Source organism: Sus scrofa, chromosome 2 (assembly GCF_000003025.6).
Source record: "Sus scrofa isolate TJ Tabasco breed Duroc chromosome 2, Sscrofa11.1, whole genome shotgun sequence".
Taxonomy (NCBI): Eukaryota; Metazoa; Chordata; class Mammalia; order Artiodactyla; family Suidae; genus Sus; species Sus scrofa.
The window spans coordinates 29,105,108-29,124,403 of NC_010444.4; the positions used below are offsets into that span (position 1 = coordinate 29,105,108).

The 19,296-nt window shown below is 34.7% G+C and overlaps 1 protein-coding gene across 2 annotated transcripts in view; it reads right to left on the reverse strand.

The window, feature by feature from the left end:
* The window catches only part of ELP4 (elongator acetyltransferase complex subunit 4), a 223,637-nt gene that overhangs the window by 98,652 nt on the left and 105,689 nt on the right, over positions 1 to 19,296 (reverse strand). Inside the window, exon 10 of one of the 2 annotated variants that reach the window (XM_021085295.1) lies at positions 14,238 to 17,677. The exons of the other annotated variant lie outside the window; for it this stretch is intronic. Coding sequence (XP_020940954.1) covers positions 17,651 to 17,677 — 27 coding nt within the window. The 3' untranslated portion in view covers positions 14,238 to 17,650. Of the gene's footprint in view, positions 1 to 14,237; positions 17,678 to 19,296 lie in introns of those variants that run through there. 2 annotated transcript variants of the gene reach the window in all.

Genomic DNA, 19,296 nt, shown 5'->3' on the forward strand with positions numbered 1-19,296 from the left:
ATTTTATTTTTTTTTATTTATTATTTTTTTTGTGTCTTTTTTTTTTGCTATTTCTTGGGCTGCTCCCGCGGCATACGGAGGTTCCCAGGCTAGGGGTCCAATCGGAGCTGTAGCCACTGGCCTACACCAGAGCCACAGCAACGTGGGATCCGAGCTGTGTCTGCAACCTACACCACAGCTCACAGCAACGCCGGATCCTTAACCCACTGAGCAAGGCCAGGGATCGAACCCGAAACCTCATGGTTCCTAGTCGGATATGAATATATTTTAAAGAGCCAATAAGATTTACTGTCAGACTGGATATTCGGCAAATAGTGATTACTGTATTTAAGGAAGGAGAAAAATCTTAGTCTAACCACTTGAAAAAGATTATATGACTATGTTTTCAGAGAGGGACTTCTATAACTTCCATAGGAAAAGTTCCTAAATGTACAGTGAGAACAGAAACCATGTGTAGCACTTGCATTTCCCACGGTGCCCACTAATGACTTTAACATCAACACGTAATAAGGACATATTTTTTAAAAGTTTAAATGTATTAATTGCTATATCACACTACTGTCTTAGGATTCCTGAGGCAAGAACTCTGTCCATTCAATCTGTCACAATCTCTTCCCTTCCCTGCCCTCACTCTTCACTTCTCTTTAACAGTGATGATTTTTCTTGCTTGCAAAGAATGTATATGATAAAGAAACCAGATGAATAAACAACTACCTTTCTGTAGGATGAGCGATAAAATAGGAAAAAGAGGGTTGTAGCAATTACCAACCATTTAGTTTCAGTAAGTTTCAAAGCTTCATTACTGCCATATCATTACAAATACACCTAGTACCTAGTATACTTAACAACCCTAGATGCCTTTTTTTTTAAAAAAAAACTAGTTACTAGACTGGAGTTCCCGTCGTGGCGCAGTGGTTAACGAATCCGACTAGGAACCATGAGGCTGCAGATTTGATCCTGCCCTTGCTCAGTGGGTTAACGATCCGGCGTTGCCGTGAGCTGTGGTGTAGGCTGGCAGCTACAGCTCCGATTCGACCCCTAGCCTGGGAACCTCCATATGCCGTGGGAGCGGCCCAAAGAAATGGCAAAAAAGACAAACAAACAAACAAACTAGGTACTAGAAACCTTAATTGATGAACACATTGTTATTGATATCATATAAAGACATAACATTCAGTTTTGATTTGGTAATATGGACAGAATGTTAATTCAGTTCATAAATGTAAAATTAAATTGTTTCAGAATTCTTGTTCCTGAATAAATCATGTTTAATTTTGTGAGTGTCTTCAGGTCTGAGAGAAGAGCAGTGCCCTGGCATTTTATAAGCCTTATGTGAAGACCCCAATGCTGTGGGAAAGAATGTTATAGCTCTACTTATTTCCAATTTAAAAATGCATAACAGGCAAAAAAAAAAAAAAAAAAATGGTTGGTGTAGGTCAAGCTACACCATGAACTCATATTAACAGTCTTATACATGAGACTCTCCTTTCTATATCAAGTGTTTTGGCATAGCTTTCCAAATATATTCATAACATAGATCTCTATTCAAATTAGATAGGAATATATGTTTCCCCATTTTCTATCTTTTATTAAAGAAAATGTGTCAATCAAAGACATGGTGATGACTAATAACATTACAGGTAAAGGTTTTCCTATTAAAATGCCAAGAGCATGCAAGTAGTTTAACACACCAACTCAGGCAATTTTTTTCCCATACTTAGTTAAGTGAAGAAGTGTGTCTTCAATGCTGTGGTGTGAATCCTTTATTAAAAATGTCCTACAATGTTTAAAATGTTCTAAAACGTTATTCATTAAGGTTCTATTAAACACTACATTAAATAAAAATTTCAAGGGATTCTAACCAGATCTTCTGTACTGTTTATTTATATTAAAAAACAATAGGAGTTCCCATTGTGGCTTAGTGCAAACAAATCTGACTAGTATCCATTAGGACGCAGGTTCAATCCCTGGCCTTGCTCAGTGGGTTAAGGATCTGGCATTGCCATGAGCTGTGCTGTAGGTCACAGATGTGGCTTGGATCTGGCATTGCTGTGGCTGTGGCATAGACTGGCAGCTGTGGCTCCGATTCAACCCCTAGCCTGGGAACCTCCTATACGCCATAGGTGCGGCCATAAAAAAAAAAAAAAAACCAGTGACTTTACTTTCTCCAGTGCAGTAAACAGACAGATGAATTGCTAATGGTATTATCCATGCCGGATATCTCTAAACATCATACTTTGGTTTGTTTTATGGTCATGTACTACATTTCTTATGTCAAAGGCGAATTTAATAAATTGTACTATAAAAGAACCTCTAAGAAATCCTTCTCCAGTCCCATTTACTAGAGTAATAATGAGCTAATTAGCATTTCATTAGATACACAATCAAAAGAAGTAAAACACTAGCATGTTAAATTGCAGAGTAGAAATTCCAAACATATTTGGCATGTTTAAACATTTGTTTCCAGGTATTTTCTTTTAAATAATTCCCATCTAGAGTTTTGGCGGTTACAGTAATAAAATTTGTTATGGGTGATTGATAATGGGCTTGGAGTTTATGCATCAAAAACATGGCGACTGAGATCTCATCAAAAACTATTATCATATCATGATAGTTTTATTCATTTTGGGGTTTTACTCATCCACACTTAACAGAATATCATCAGTTCAAACGAAAGCTATTTGGGAGCATATTCTTAGAATTGTACAGGAAGTGAACTGTGCATGTGATGGCTGTTTTATTGAATTATTACTTCTAATTCACATATACTCAGTAAAAGTTGCATCTGAGGAGTTCTATGTAGGATTTTCATCATAACAGAATAAAAATCTTTTTCTAAAAATAAATTTTTTTTTTTTTGCTTTTTAGGGCTGCACCTGTGGCATATGGAAGTTCTCTGCATAGGGGTCGAATTGGAGCCACAGCTGCAGGCCTAAGTCACAGCCATAGCAACGCAGATCCAAGCCATGTCTGGGACCTATACCACAACTCATGAGAATGCTGGATCCTTAAACCACTGAGCGAGGCCGGGAATTAAACCTGTATCCTCATAGATACCAGTAGGGTTTGTTACCTCTGAGCCACAATAGGAACTCCAAACATCATTTATAACAAATGCCTTATGAAAAAAATTCTCCAACAAAAGACTTCTAAGTCCCAAATGATGGTATGCCTTTTAAAAAAAGTAATAATTGACACAACTTCAATATACCAGAAAGTTCAAGGCCCTTAGAAATTGTGGCAACAGAGAACCCCTTTATTGAGTCATGCACCAAGTACAGAGTGCACTCATGCCGGCTCCATTGCCATTAATTACTTAAAACTGGGTCCAGTTAAGTTGGCAGATGAAGGCTATGGAGAGGCCTATAAGACAATATAGAGGCTTTCCTATCCCTCAGAACTAGAGTGCACTATTTACAATCATCGGCCTCATCCTGGCTGCCCCAACCTCTTCACCCACCTTCTATGCTCTCCCCCGCAAAACAAAAATGAATACTACACAGCTAATAGCCAGTCCTGCTTAAAAACAAAATTCTTGATAGGAGTGAGAGAATGGAGGTATTGCAGCAGACCTAGAGCTTGAGGACCGATCTTAGCTTCCAGCAGTTAAACCGAAGTCATGCAACTATTCTTCAGAGGTTCATAGAATTCTGTATGTAGCAGTCAGGAAGATAAGTTCTTTTCACAGCTGCTTCACAAGTCTAGCTACTGTCTTCTATCTTGTGATGCTGCAGCCATTATTCACTGGGGACCTCAATGTGCCATTAGAAAGGCTGTTGTGAGGATCTGTGTTCTGGGGAAACTATGTATAGTTATTGGCAGCTAATTATGCATATGTGTCTGTGGGGGCTATTAGGTGCTAGGCTAGGCTAGACTGGGTTTTTGTTAAATGCCTTTTAGTCTGACTGAAAGAAAGTAGGAAATTGGGAAAGTAGCTTGTGTGTAAGACATAAAGTCTTATTTATGTCTTCATTTAGTGGCTATCTACACTGTGTTAAGTCTCAGACATCATATATAATGCATATTTACTTTTGCTGTGGAAGCTGCATTTTTTGAAAATCATGAAGTTGCTAAAATAATTTTAACATTGTAAATAAAAATAGAGTCTGCAGAGATAATGAAACAAGTATGCTTAAACTCATGTCCAGAATTGCCTTCCTACAATGAATTGTCCTCGATATTTAATTTTAATGACTGATAATATGTGATGTTTCTTCCAATTGTTTAAGTAATGTAAAAATGAATAATTTTATTATTTCTGCTCTTAAACTTGCATGATTAGATGAGCTTCAAAATTTATCTTTTAAATTCTGTTCTTTAGTATAAAGACACATTAATAATTTTTTTTTTACAAAAATCTTCTAAGTGGACAGTTGTGATTCAATGTGTAAATGTGTAGGCAAAGAAACCATTCAGCTAACTTTTATAGTTTTACTTTGAAAATTAGGCAGATGTGTAGGAAAACCAAGGCCCTTTACTTTCTATTTGAAATCTTTAATTATAAGCATTATACATTTGAAAGGCATCCTAAATTAGGTATTATCTTAGCTCTACCTTTATTTACTTTTACATAATTACCCTGATGAGAGATATAATTACAGCATTATACAAAATTACTAACCCATTTTTAAAAAACATTTCCTATGTGATAAACACATTACATATGGATTAAGGCAATAAATCTCCAAGCAAAATAGCTAGGAGTTAATTAAAAAGTGGGAACAACGATTCCTATTTCTTGGACAGGAGAGATTTGGGGAAGTATTTTATGAATAAAATTTCAAGATATAACCACTTTATAAATGCTATAACAATGGTTATTTTAATGTCCAATTTAGAGAAAAAACAAGCAAACCTTGAGCAAACTGTCTTTGACACCATGGAAAAAGCAAAAGGCTTTCGTTGCTTGAATTTTTCACTTTGTATTATTGTGAAGTGTCATGGAGACAGAATCACAATGTGACATTTTTGTCCTCATCTTTGATATCTGCAGCATAAAACTGTTACTCTTAGTGAAGGCAAGAAGGAATCTCCTATTAGGAAAACAACGAGGCTTAATACAACAAACTAGAAAGAAAAATTATCTTCCCTAAATAGAAGAGTGGCTCCTGATCCTCTAAAGGAATGGTGAAAGAAGATGGCCACGATTCAACACTTCCAAACTGAATTTTAAACAATGATTCAAATTATCATAAAATAATTAATCATGTTTCACTCAGTGATAATAGATATAAATGTCAATTGACTGGGAACAATGAATATGTAAGCCCATGGGATATTACTATCCAGTGTTATCAAGATGTTATCAACTTGGCACCTCCCTTCTATTTCAAGGGTATATTTTAAATGCTCAGTGGGTTTGGTTTTAATTAGTCATCCTGATAGGTAGCCATACTGAATCTCCACAACATGCATATAAAAGAAAGAGGAAGAGATATAATATATACCAGCTTAAAAAAACCCTAAATTTAAATTAAGATTATTGATAGTTTTTATGCATCAGGTAACATACCTTTTCATTTAAAAAAGGTGAGTTTTGTGTAAGGCAAAGATTTAGAAAGAAATCAATATATTGGCAGGGTCAGTAGAATGGAGAAGGAGATAGCAAAATCTTTACCAAGAAGGAAAGATCGAGTTTGATATTAAAGTCTTTTTTCTTCGTTTTTTTTTTAAACTCCAGGCTGATAGAGGGGAGTATTCCAGACTTAACAATAGGGAGTTCCTGTCATGGCTCAGAGGTAACGAACCTGACTAGTATCCATGAGGACGTGGATTTGACCCCTGACCTAGCTCAGTGGGTTAAGGATCTGGTGCTGCCATGAGCTGCAGTGGAGGTTGCAGATATGGTGCAGATCTGGCATTGCTGTGGCTGTGGTGCAGGCCAGCAGCTCCAGTTCTGATTTGACCCCTAGCCTGGTAACTTCCATACGCCACTGGTACAGCCCTAAAAAGATCAAACAAAACAAAACAAAACAAACAAACAAAAAAAAAACAGCAGTATCCAAACTTAAAGACAATAAACAGTTTGATAATTAGGGAAAATTTAAACAGTTTAGCACAGCTACTCTATCAGGGAAAGGATTGCCTTGCATTTGAGCATTGAGAATTCATTACTACCGCTCTTCCGCAAGAGCAGGCAGCTCAGATCCATATTAATTAAAGATGTAGTCAGGGTATAACATTATACCTATAGTCAACAATAATGTTTTACACACTAAAATTTAAGAGGACGATCTCATGTTAAGTATTCTTATGATGGTTTTTAAAAAAGCAGTGTAGTCAGCTATTTACCAGAGTTCAACACATTATTAGTTTTTCACTCAACAAACATTTACTAAACACCTATCGTGTCTTAGATCCTGTGTTAGGTGCTGTGGATGCATCGGTGAATAAGAATATGACATAGATTCTACCAGCAGCTCACAATATGGTAGAAGGAGAGACATCAAGGAAATAGGAAATTAAAATAATATTACAAGTGCTATAATTGAGATAATTTGCAAGATATTCTGGGAATACAGAGGCAGGCTATTTAACCTGGTCTTGGAGAATCAGGAAGGATCTTTTAGAGGAAGTAACATCTATTTTGAGGATTAAAAGATGAAGACTGATCTGGCAAGAATAGTTGGAGGAAAGGGGAGAATATTTTTGGCATTTACAGAAGACCTGGAAGTGACAGAATAAGCCACTGTGGTAACTGCAAGTGAGAGTCAAGCTGCAGCTTGGAGCTCAGGTAAGAGATGAGGCTAGAGGACTGGCCAGAGGCCAGGGCCAGAACTTAAGGACATGGATTTTTTTTTTTCTTTTTGTTTTTAGGACCGTACCTGCAGCATATGGAAGTTCCCAGGCTAGGGATCGGATCGGAGTAACAGCTGCCAGCCTATGCTATAGCCATAGAAACATGGGATCCAAGCTACATCTGCAACCTACACCACAGTTTACAACAGCACTGGATCCTTAACCCTCTAAGCAAGGCTAGGAATCGAACAGCATTTTTGTGGATACTAGTTGAGTTCATAACCTGGGAGCCACAACAGTAACTCCCAAGGACATGGATTTGATAAAAGCACTGAACTAGATTAAAAGCTCATCTAAAAGTATTTTCATAAATGTTTACTGAATGAATTAAGAAAAATTTATGGCTTATCTTGCTCTCCAGGCAGACCCTAAAACTTCAATTGATCCAGTATGTCCATTGCAGTGAAATAACAATGTTTTACTGTACATCAGATATCTTTTTTTTTTTTTTTGTCTTTTTGCCATTTTCTTGGGCTGCTCCTGTGGCATATGGAGGTTCCCTGGCTAGGGGTCGAATTGGAGCTGTAGCTGCTGGCCTCCGCCAGAGCCACAGCAACGCAGGATCTGAGCCATGTCTGCGACCTACACCACAGCTCATGGCAACGCCAGATCCTTAACCCACTGAGCAAGGCCAGGGATCGAACCCACAACCTCATGGTTCCTAGTCGGATTCGTTAACCACTGAGCCACGACGGGAACTCCAACATCAGGATATCTTAAACACCCCCCAACACACCCACACCCAAAGAAAATTTCATTCCAATTTCTAAAACAAAGATGACAGAATTATTTAAGCAGGAAATAATTATTCCTTCTTGGTACAAACAAGTGACTTGAGTATTGCCAATCATTTTACTAAAAATAGTCTAAAGAGCATAAAGATTTTGTCTTATTTGATAGTATTGAGATTTTTTCAGGTAATTTACTAAAAGGCATGGCCATTTTACTTGCTTTTCTTATCACATTTTTTTTTTTTTTTTTTTTTTTTGGTCTTTTTGCTATTTCTTGGGCTGCTCCCGCAGCATATGGAGGTTCTCAGGCTAGGGGTCGAATCGGAGCTGTAGTCACAGGCCTACGCCAGAGCCACAGCAACGCTGGATCCGAGCCGCGTCTGCACAACCTACACCACAGCTCATGGCAACGCCGGATCGTTAACCCACTGAGCAAGGGCAGGGACCGAACCCGCAACCTCAAGGTTCCTAGTTGATTCGTTAACCACTGCGCCACGACGGGAACTTCCCTCTTATCACATTTTTTATAGGACTCATGGTGTACCATGCTTAGGCATACAAGTATATTTCTAAAAGTGCTAAAAAAGGTTATATTAAAACAAAACAAAAAGAATAATTATATAAATATTACACAAAACAGCATTATAGTCTGCTTATTTTCTAAATTTAAAATAAACAAGTTCTGCTTTCCAAATGAAGCAATTACTTTATCAAATCATAACTATTTAATAATTACCATTAAATTTTTTTGAATATTACTGGAAAGCCATGTAATATAAACTCTTTTGATTAGAAAATAGATGATTATGGGGGAAATGGAAGCAATTTTATCTTTAAAAATATGCAGATGCATTGTATAATAAAAAAGTACATTTAATGATCATGTAATTAGATGGGAGGAGTAACTAGCTTTGATAAGTGGATCACAGATTTTACTGCCTAAACCAAAAGTTGGGACAAAATTAAGTTTGCCTACCATTAGAGTCAGTGTATTAAGTTAGATATTTTTTTAGCAATAATCACTTTTGTAATAAAGAACATAAAGAAATAGTTTACTAACATACTTTAATGGTACTCCCTTTTCTTCAGATACACATCACTTAAGTATATTACGCAATTAATAGTTAAAATTATATAGTTAAAATAAAAAACATGGAAATATATAAATAGTACTTATTTTAGGTTATGTTATACTGAAAGCTTATATAGCTCACTCATAATCATTATATTAGTTGACATAAAAACACTATAGGAAATAATAAAATTAAAGCAGATTAAGCTCATTTGTTAAAAATAATTTATATTGCATAAAAAAAACATAAAAGTGTTTCATTCACTATACTGACCAATTATCTCTATGATGCTAAAAAATTAATAAATCTCCAAAATAAAGTTGAGGATTATTTGACATCAGGTGCTTGAGTAAAGCTTTGTGCAGAATGCTTAATGATTATTAGTGCTTCATAAAATTATATAAAATACTGCCTTTATTTAAATGAATTTTTCCAAGGAATAATAAACTTTAATTAAAAGACAGGAATTAACTTAAATGCTTACTCTGGTGAACTAACAGAACTATATGGGAAAAACTCTTCAGGCCATTTGAACATCTTTAGGTGGAATCACAGGTCAATAATCTGGGACAGATGAAAATAGACTCCATTTAAAAATGAACTTCTATATGTGGTCTTTGAAAATTCACTTAAAATCCAAAAGCTATTGCTTAAATAACCCCAGTCTTTCCTTTTCCAATTTAAGTCTGTTGTTCACCTGGTCTTCCATGTTGGCTGTTAAAAGTAGCCTTATTATTAAACTATCCATATACATTCTTGAAAATTACTTCAGATTTCTTTTTTTCCAGAGTATTAACAGTAAGTCTTTAAGGTCCCCTTGTCTGTCATCTCAAAATGTTTGATAATTCCTGATTCCCAAAGAAAGATATTTTTACAAAAAGGATATAAGGCATTAAATAAATTTGTTTTCTTAGGTAGCCATTTTTATCTATAATCTACATAGCAATAATAAAAATGTTTATTAAGGCCTATGTACGGAATCTTTATAAAAAATTACAGTAATATTTTCTGGGCAGTGTTCACTTTATTGTTCTCTTTAAATCTATTTTAATCTTTAACATAAAGAATTTGAAACTTATTTTGAAAAATAGTTTTATGTTAAAATGAGAATTAGACTCTTCTAGAAATATTTTGTAATATAAAAATTTACTGAGCTGTTCCAAGAACTGATAAATTTAGGTCAGAGTGAAAATATGAAAAGTAAATCTTTGCTATTTGACAACTGTAGTAGATATAAGAACATTTCAGAAAGCAAAACTACTTTAAAAAATGACTTTATGTTGTTTTGTAACCACATGGCAAAACCCACCTATAGATAGTACTGGTAGTGGCAGAAAATGTTTACCAACCACTTTGGGGTAAAAAAAAAAAGTTTCACAATTAAAAGGAACCCGACGAAGATTAGAAAAATTAGAGACAGAGAGACAGAGAAAGAGAGAGCGAGAAAGAACGAGGAAGGGAGAGAAAGAAATATCTCTTCTGCTACAGGCATAGTTTAAGTCTTATTTCACAAATAAAAGGACCCTCCCTAACATATGGAGTAGTTGCCATGTCCTCCCAGGGATGGTCTGTAGCTATGTTCACCTCAGGCTCATCAAGAAGAGGTGAGCTGTCAAATATAATTTCAGTCATAGGATGGTTTGGTTGAGACAGATTAGTGGTATGCAATCATGATAGATAGTTTATCCTAGCTCCAAACTGCCGCTTGGGAAATCTTAGAACTCAAATGAACACAGACTCAGTCATTATTAGTGTCAAAAAGGTATACAGAGACAAAATTTGGTTGGCAGCATGAAAGATGAATCAAGGCGAAAAAGCGACCAATTGCCATGTTCAAAATTGAAATCAAGAGGCATGCTACACTTTGGAAATACTTTAAATACCAGAATAGTCATATATTATTAATTGTTCATTGATCAACATGTAAACTGTGTTTCTCTAAAGTAAAATATTTCTTAGAAAGACAATATAAAATACATGTTTTATCTTATTTCAAAATCTTTATTCTCAAGGTGAAGCAGAATAGAGTTCTCTCATATATAAGACAGCAAAAAAATCTTAAAAATTCATGTTATTTTTAATATTCTTTCTCCAATTAGATATTCCAGGGTGGGGGGGGAAAAGACTTTTTACAAGAGAAAAATTGGCTTTGTGTAAATATTTTAACATTTAAATGTTATAGAGTTTGATGACTTTCTTAAAATGTGGAAGAACTTAACTAAAGAAACTTCCAAATGTTTTACACTGGAAAATGTCTATTTATACACTGTAAAATACATTATTCTATTAGCAAACACAAACTTTGGTATCTGTAAATCAGGACCCCCCCCCAACCAAATATCCACAAAAAGAATGTCCTCAAGTGTCACTGCCTGAAGTGATATGCTCTGACAAATCTAACAGCTCTTTCTGTGTCATTCCTAATGCACTTGTCACTCAGTATTATCCATCCTCATTAATGACAATGGGAAAGTTTATCTTGGGAACACGTTTTAAATCATCTACTCTTTACAATGGGACCATGAAATCTCTTACAAAACATGAGGCGGGAACTACTCTGACAACAAAACCCCTTCCTGGCAGCTTTATTCTTAATTCCTGTTCAAGGAGTAATCTGTTTATTATAAAATCATACAGAACAATATATTAAACAGAATTTGAAACAAGAATAGCTAGTGTGATTTTCAAGCTTACAAGTATTTTTACAACATTTTTATTAGGCTGAAAACACTTAGTTGAGCCCTTTTTTGTGTAGTTTCATGCAATCTTCTTTTCTGTTCTACATTATCAACCCCTTTGAAAAGTTTTGTTTTACCTAATTTTAAAGCAATTTTTAAATGCATAACCTTAATAAAAAATAATATTATGCATTAACTTAAAAGCAATTTTGAGTAAAACTAAGCTCACATGTTTAAATTTCCTAATTAAAATGCTGAAAGATTCCAACTCTTCTCTTATGACTTAAAAATAATCCTACCAGCCCCCCAATATAATATATTTGTTTTAAGTTTCAATATGATCTTATTTTGTTAAGAAATTCCTACAGTTTTAAAAAATAAAATGAAAAATAAGCAAGACTTTTTGATCCACAGTGCCCACTTAACCTTACTGTTTTAATGATTATCGGTTATATACACTGATAATGTGGATATCAGGTAATGTGGATAATGAACAGCTGATTTTGGGGGTATATTTCTACGGATAAACTCAATATTGTTAGAAATATATCCATATGCCTCTTATTATTCAGACATCAAAAGTTTAATGTATATTCTGATTAACTTACTATATAGTAAAATAATCTTAGATTACAATAATAAACTCAAAAGATCACAGTTAATGTTGATCTTTATCACCTTTAATCACCTGAAGCCCATTTGTGAATTCAGATAGGCAAGTAAAATATCACGTTTTAATATTTAAATTGTATGAACCTGTACTTTACCCATTTTACTCAAAATTCGAACTACTACTTTAATATTTCTCATTAATGCTTTATTTTTTTTAAGGGTTCCTTTAAAGGACATTGTGAAAAGTATATGGGCATCATGCTTAAGATTCTAAATTAAATATACAATACCACAAAATGGTTAATTTAATTGATAATGTTTTATAAAAGAAATAAAAATCTAGGGAAAACGAAGATGTACACATAACTTATAACTGCTCTTCATATATTAGGTGTCTATTTTGAATAGAGTGGTAGTATATACAAAATAGCAATTTATGTGTGGCTTTAGAAAGTAAAATCAGTACTAACAGATGGGAAGTTGTTTCAGATCTGAAAGCATTTCCTAACAGCTATCTTTGGTAGAGATTAAAATGGGGTGCCTCTAAGAAAGTGGGTTCCACATGATTATGGACAGGCTAGGTGGGAAAGTAGGTGCATACAATAAGAAGCTGCCTTTGAAGCACATTAAGCTCCCTTCCAATTTTAACCTTTTAAGAATCTAGTTATTTTCTCAGAGACATCTCATTAATTTTAAAAGTATACACTACATATCAAATGACTGCGTGACTTCTTGATTACCCAAATAGGGCTTAATTTTTTTTTTTTTTTTGTCTTTTTTGCCTTTTCTAGGGCTGCTCCCACGGCATATGGAAATTCCCAGGCTAGGGGTTTAATCAGAGCCGTAGCCACGGGCCTACCCCAGAGCCACAGCAATGTGGGATCCGAGCCGTATCTGCAACCTACACCACAGCTCACGGCAACGCCAGATCCTTAACCCACTGAGTAAGGCCAGGGATCGAACCCACAACCTCATGGTTCCTAGTTGGATTCGTTAACCACTGCGCCACAACAGGAACTCCGATTTTTTTTTTTTTTTGTCCCAAATAGGGCTTAATTTTAAGACTACAAATCACATACCCTAACTGACAAATCTCTCAATAATTTTTCTTTAAAGTATGTAGCCTTCTCAAGTGGGGTTCTTCTCTATAGCAAACTTTCTCTATAAATGACTAGATAGTAAATATTTTTGGTCTTGTATGCCAAAAGATCTCAACTTAGTAGTATGATGCGAAAGCAGCCACATATAAAACATAAACAAAAAGGCCTGGCTGCGTTTCAATAAATGTTTATTTAAAAAAAATGGTGGGGCTGGATTTAGGCTACAGGTCATAGTTTGCTAACGTCCTCCTTTAAAGCATCAGAAATGTAGTTGTTTTAAAAACTGCCTTCCAGTTATCTAATTTTACATGGACCAAAGCATAAAAACCTTTCCAAAAAAAGGTGAGAATGTTACAATAATTAAATGCTAAGGCAAAGAGATGGCCCATATTTATGGCACTATGAAGAGTAGATCCTATTTCCAAAAATCTCTACATTACCCTGTTTCTTGACAGAATTACACATTAAGTCAAGAGGACATGTAAAGGAAATGCATCTGGTTATAAATTATGCACTGTAAAGCTTTTCTTCTGAATATAATTGTCCTTAAATTTCTATCTGGGTCATGATGCTTTCCCAGGAGGGAATTCTTAAAAAAGCCCAACTAAAGAACTAGACTAGTACTTGTCAGCTCCACGTGCATAAAGAGATCAATAGGATGGGTTTGTCAAAAATGATGGTTATAGATTCTGTTATTGTGGAAGCGATAGTAGTTGCTTTGTTGCCAATGGGCATTTAAATATGAATTGGAAAATACCCAAAATGCTATATTCAAATTCCATTGCACATAAGTATTTCATCCCTAACTCATAAGTTTCACAAATCTTTTACAATATTTTTATATTAAAAGACAGGAAAATACATAGTCAATAAAATCAGCTGTGCTGGCCAGAGAAGACCAGATATTTTAATAGTCAATTACTAGGTCAAAGGGATTAGAAGATATAGGTACTTTAAACCAGGAATTAGGACTGATTCTTCTAAGCTCTGAGGGACTTTTACAAATCTAGTCTGAATCTAATAGTTCACTTAAGGAATTCAATTGGAAAACTCTTACTGACATTTATGAAGTGTTCATTGTCATAACAGAAGATTTATTATCAAATCTTTTAAGATGAAGCATTTAAAATAACTTTCAAATGGCAATAAAATAACCATAATGAAATCATGATTCATAGTAGGAAAGATTTTCTATTAAAAAATAGAAGATCACTTTTTGTTAACTGAAAATTGTGTATTTTTTCATTTCCTACCTAGTATTTTTGAGGAGTATAGGTCTTCTTTATTTCAGCAATAATGGTTCCTTATATTATGAGTTGATTTTTTTTTGTCTTTTTTTTTTTTTTTTTTTTTTTTTTTTTTTTTTAGGGTTGCACTCATGGTATATAGAAGTTCCCAGGCGAGGGGTCGAATCAGGTGTAGCTGCCAGCGTACGCCAAAGCCACAGCAACACACAATCCGAGCCGTCTGTGACCTACACCACAGCTCATGGCAACACTGGATCCTTAACCCACTGAGCGAGGCCAGGAATCAAACCTGTATTCTCATGGATACTAGTTGGATTCGTTACCCCTGAGCCTTAATGGGATCTCCCATTAGATGATATTTTTGAAGGTTATTTTACTTAGGCAAAACCTTAAATGGAAATATTAGCATTTATGGCAAGTTTATTAGCATTATCAGACTATTCCATATAGTCTGAAATGGTGAGATTTTATGGCCACACCTAATTGTTTTGAGCACTGGCAAGAGAACATTCATTCGTTTAGTCATTCATTCAATATTTTTTGAGCACCTACATGATCAGGCACTAAACTAAGAAAAGAGGATACCATGCTGAGTAAAACAGACATAAGTTTAAAGCATTTATGTCCCTAAATGAACCAGATTTCCCCAAAGATTTGATATTTTATAAATAAGGCTTAGGCAGGTGTTTCCACTGTGCTAAAGAAGTATGGCAACACAAACAAACCAAACAGTGCAGAAGGGATATTCAAGAGCTCAGTAACAAGCAGAGAAAGATTACTTGCGTCAAGCTATTCTTGGCTATTTACGTCATGTCTCACCTTATTTTTATAGACCAATTAGTCCTACAGGTTTTTAAAAGTTAACTTATTATTCTTCATTTGATTCTTCTTCTTCTTTTTCTGGGGGGAGGCTTTTTTTGTCTTTTCTGAGGCTGCATCTGTGGTATATGGAGGTTCCCAGGCTAGGGGTCTAATCGGAGCTGTAGCCGCCGGCCTACCCCAAAGCCACAGCAACACAGGAACCGAGCCGCTGCGTCTGTGACCTACACCACAGCTCACGGCAATGCCAGATCCTTAACCCGATAAGCAAGGCCAGGGATCGAACCAGCAACTTCACGGTTCCTAGTCGGGTTCATTAACCACTGAGCCACAAAAGGAACTCCTCGTTTGATTCTTGATTCAAATCCATTGTTAAATTATGTTTTTTGACAGAGGAGATTTGATTTGGCCTTGACTGCAAATTTAATTTTTTTTTTCATTTTTGATAGTACAACAGAACCAAAAATAAAATTAGGGGTGGGTAGTTGTTGGGTGTCTGAATGGCCAAATTCAGAGGGAAGAATCTAGAAAGTGCTGGTTAAATTTATTTCATTAGTATATTTTTGCTAATTTTTTTTTGGCCCACCCATAGCATGCAGAAGTTTCTGGGCCCGTGACCCAAGCGACAGCAGTGACAATGCTGGATCTTTAACCCACAGAGCCACCAGGGGACTCCTAGTTTTACTCATTTGATATTATTTCGAGAATAAAAAAATGATGTATAGTTCATAAGCATATATACAAAATATGTAAAATATGCATATTAAAATTATTATAAAATACAAAATATTTTCTTTTCACCATTACTTTTATTTTTATCCTAAAGTCTTAGTTTATTGAAAAAACAGGTGACTGAATTTAGTTAGCACAGATCATTACTAATACGTTTTCTCCGCCACCATTTTTTCCCCAAAGAGCACTGGAAAAGCTATGAAAGATAACTAAAATAAGTCTCTATCTACACTGATTCCTTTTTCATACCTATTCTTGACAAGTTTTGAATCTCAGTACAGAAAAAATGGGTATATACAACTTAGGCATTTTGAAACATGATAGTAAAGGCCGTTTGAATACTACCATTGTGCTATGTTTTTCTAGACCAGGACATGAGCCATATATTTAACAACCAAACAAAAATGTGCATGTGTATGTATGCGTGTATGCGTGAGAGAGTGCAGATTTTCTTAAAAACTGTAGTCACATATTCTAATAATTTTCTATATTTATGTTAAGAAAATAGCACTAGTGCATTTAGCTTTGCTCAACATTTTAGCAATTGTTTATAAAAATAATAACGAAGTAGAATTGTGCTAGATTTTTCCTTTCCCACTGAATATAAGTTGACCCATTGATTTACAGGCTCAACAAGGGCAATCCATTTCATGCTATAGCACTGACCCTTCACAAAGATCTTGTAAATGAGTAGCCTATTACAATATGTACAAGTGACCTTTAATTGCACCAAGGGGCTTTTTGTTAAAAGCTTTTTCAGTGCTACACCATAGCTACAGTATAAGTTGGTGAAGTATTTCCAAGGTTATGGGGCAGGAATATCAACAAACAACCCTCCTATAATCAAAAGACATAAATAAAAAGTTTGAGGCATTTAACTGATGTAATAATGCCTTTTAAATAACAACTGATCATAAAGATAAGCTGTTTTTCTAATAAGATTAAACATTTAGAACATTCATAAACTATTCATTAAGTTCTTAAAAATCTAATCAAATACAACTTTATTTTTAATAACAGCTTTTGGAAACAAAAAGAGTTATTACCGAAACAGAAAGAGCTATTATTGAACTTGAAATCAACTTCATTTTTAACAGAAAAATTTAATTTTAGTAAAAGACACCTTTTCTCTCTTTTTACTAAGTGATCATATAATTGGAAATTTTACTATGTTGAAATGTTTAGTAAAGAGTCTTATACTAACAAAATATACCCAAACACATTCCAAGTATTACTTGTATTAAGTAATGATATTTAAAACAAATTTTTCATGAACTATAGGATCAGACATTTCAACTGATTGACTGAAAAATTTCTGAATGATTGCAATATATTTTTGACATTCTTACAAAAAGTTGAAACCAAATACTCAATTTCATTAAACCATTCATACTGGGTATCTTATTTCTGGAAGGCTCATGCCAAAATGATTTAGTTTGATTCTCTACAACAATGGTGGGTTGACTTGACAGCATCTGACAAAACAGTTCAGTGAACTTCACTGTACCAGCTACAAAGAACCTGAACTGGCTACTCTATGAAATGTCCACTGTGGCAGAGAGTTGTGACAGTAATAATTTTGACGAAATTTTAATTTCTACTTAAATAAGAGAACCATTTTAGTAGTTGTGTGGCCAAAGCCATCTCTATCACACCACATTTTTTCTTAATTATTTCAGTCCCCCAAATCCTACCTTTTAAAAACTAATAATTTATATTTAATCTCGAATTTCCTTATTGAGGAACATAATTTCTTCTTATTGAACTGTAGGAAACTTTTTAAAATAATACTAATCTACAAAAGAGGAAAATGTTTTGTGACCATAAGTTTTACCGTTTAATTTTGCTTAAAGGTGCTAGTCAAAGAATTTCCAATAAATAGAACACCTGCAAATGGAAAAAAATCAGTTTTTGCATGAATGAATCAAACCTTCATTAGAATCAATTATGATAAAAGAGAAGGCAAAATTAGAATTTTTTTTCAATATTTGAAAAACTGAGTATGGTGACTCAGTGTAAGTTGTACACACCTTAATTATCTCAAGATAATTTTTGATGCTCCAAAGATGATACATTAAAATAATTCAGAAAAATACAGACTATAATATAAAAACATCATAGCTATCTATCAGCAAATTAATATTTGCAAAAGTACCTAAATGGTGTTAATTATACTTTAAAAAGTACCTAAATCAAGAATTTAAGTGAATATAATAATAATCACTATAATTAAATTCTGGATACTTTTGAACCACATCAATATAGCTGATTGGAAATAAAGGAACCAGATTTCTTTGTATAGGATACTTTCCCCATCTTATGGAGCTAAGATCTAGAAATCCTACATAAGTGGATAGTGTTTTAGGGTAATGGCTCTATATTTTTTGCAAATTAATCTTCTATTAAAATCTGCTACCGCATAATAGAAATAAGTAAAAATACAGAAGGAACAATCTTGCCACCCTAACATATACATATGACATACACACACACACATAACATAGCAAAATATTATATAAGGGTGAAGCTATGATAAATCCAAGCTGAGTTTTATGAGGCAGGTGATAAAAATAGAGTAGAAATGCTTGCTAGGAACAAACAAATTGTTAACTCCAATGTTAAAAGATTACATATAAATAGGTATGTATACACACATATACACATATTGTATATATCCATATATAGATATGTATACACCTACATTTATACCTACACATTTTGTTGGAAGCTAATTCTTATTTTTTATCAGACAGAGGCTTTCTGACTTATGTACTGAAGATGAGATGGGGAACACCTTGGGGTGTGTTGAGTGGTTAGTGGTTATGAGCTTCGGCTTTGGAATAAAACAGACTTGAATTTAAGTATCATGTTTGCCAGTTATTAACTCTGCGACTTTGCGACTTTGCGTAAGGTTAAGTTGCTTGATCTCTTTAAACCTCAGGTTGCCTCCTTTGTTAAGTGTAGGTAATAATGGCATAGGGCCTTGTGAGACTATGAGATAATGCCTTTAGAGCACATGCAGTGGTCTCAGGCCTCTGTTAAACACCCAACCAAACTTTCAATTTTTCTTAAATTTATGATAATTAGCAAAGCTCTTGAACATAACTTTCCAGTGTAATTCTGCACAGGGAGTCAGAAGATCTGAATTTAGTCCTGGCTAAAACCACAGCGCTATGATGGTACTCCTTATACTTCCCTTTTTTTTTTTCTTTTTTTTGTCTTTTGCCTTTTCTAGGGCCGCTTCCAGTGGCATATGGAGGTTCCCAGGCTAGGGATCTAACCAGAGCTGTAGCCGCCGGCCTAAACCACAGCCACAGCAACGCAGGATCCGAGCCGCGCCTGCAACCTACACCACAGCTCATGGCGACGCCAGATCCTTAACCCACTGAGCAAGGCCAGGGATTGAACCCGCAACCTCATGGTTCCTAGTCGGATTCGTTAACCACTGCACCACGACGGGAACTCCTATACTTCCTTATTAAAATGTGTATGATAATACCTATGGC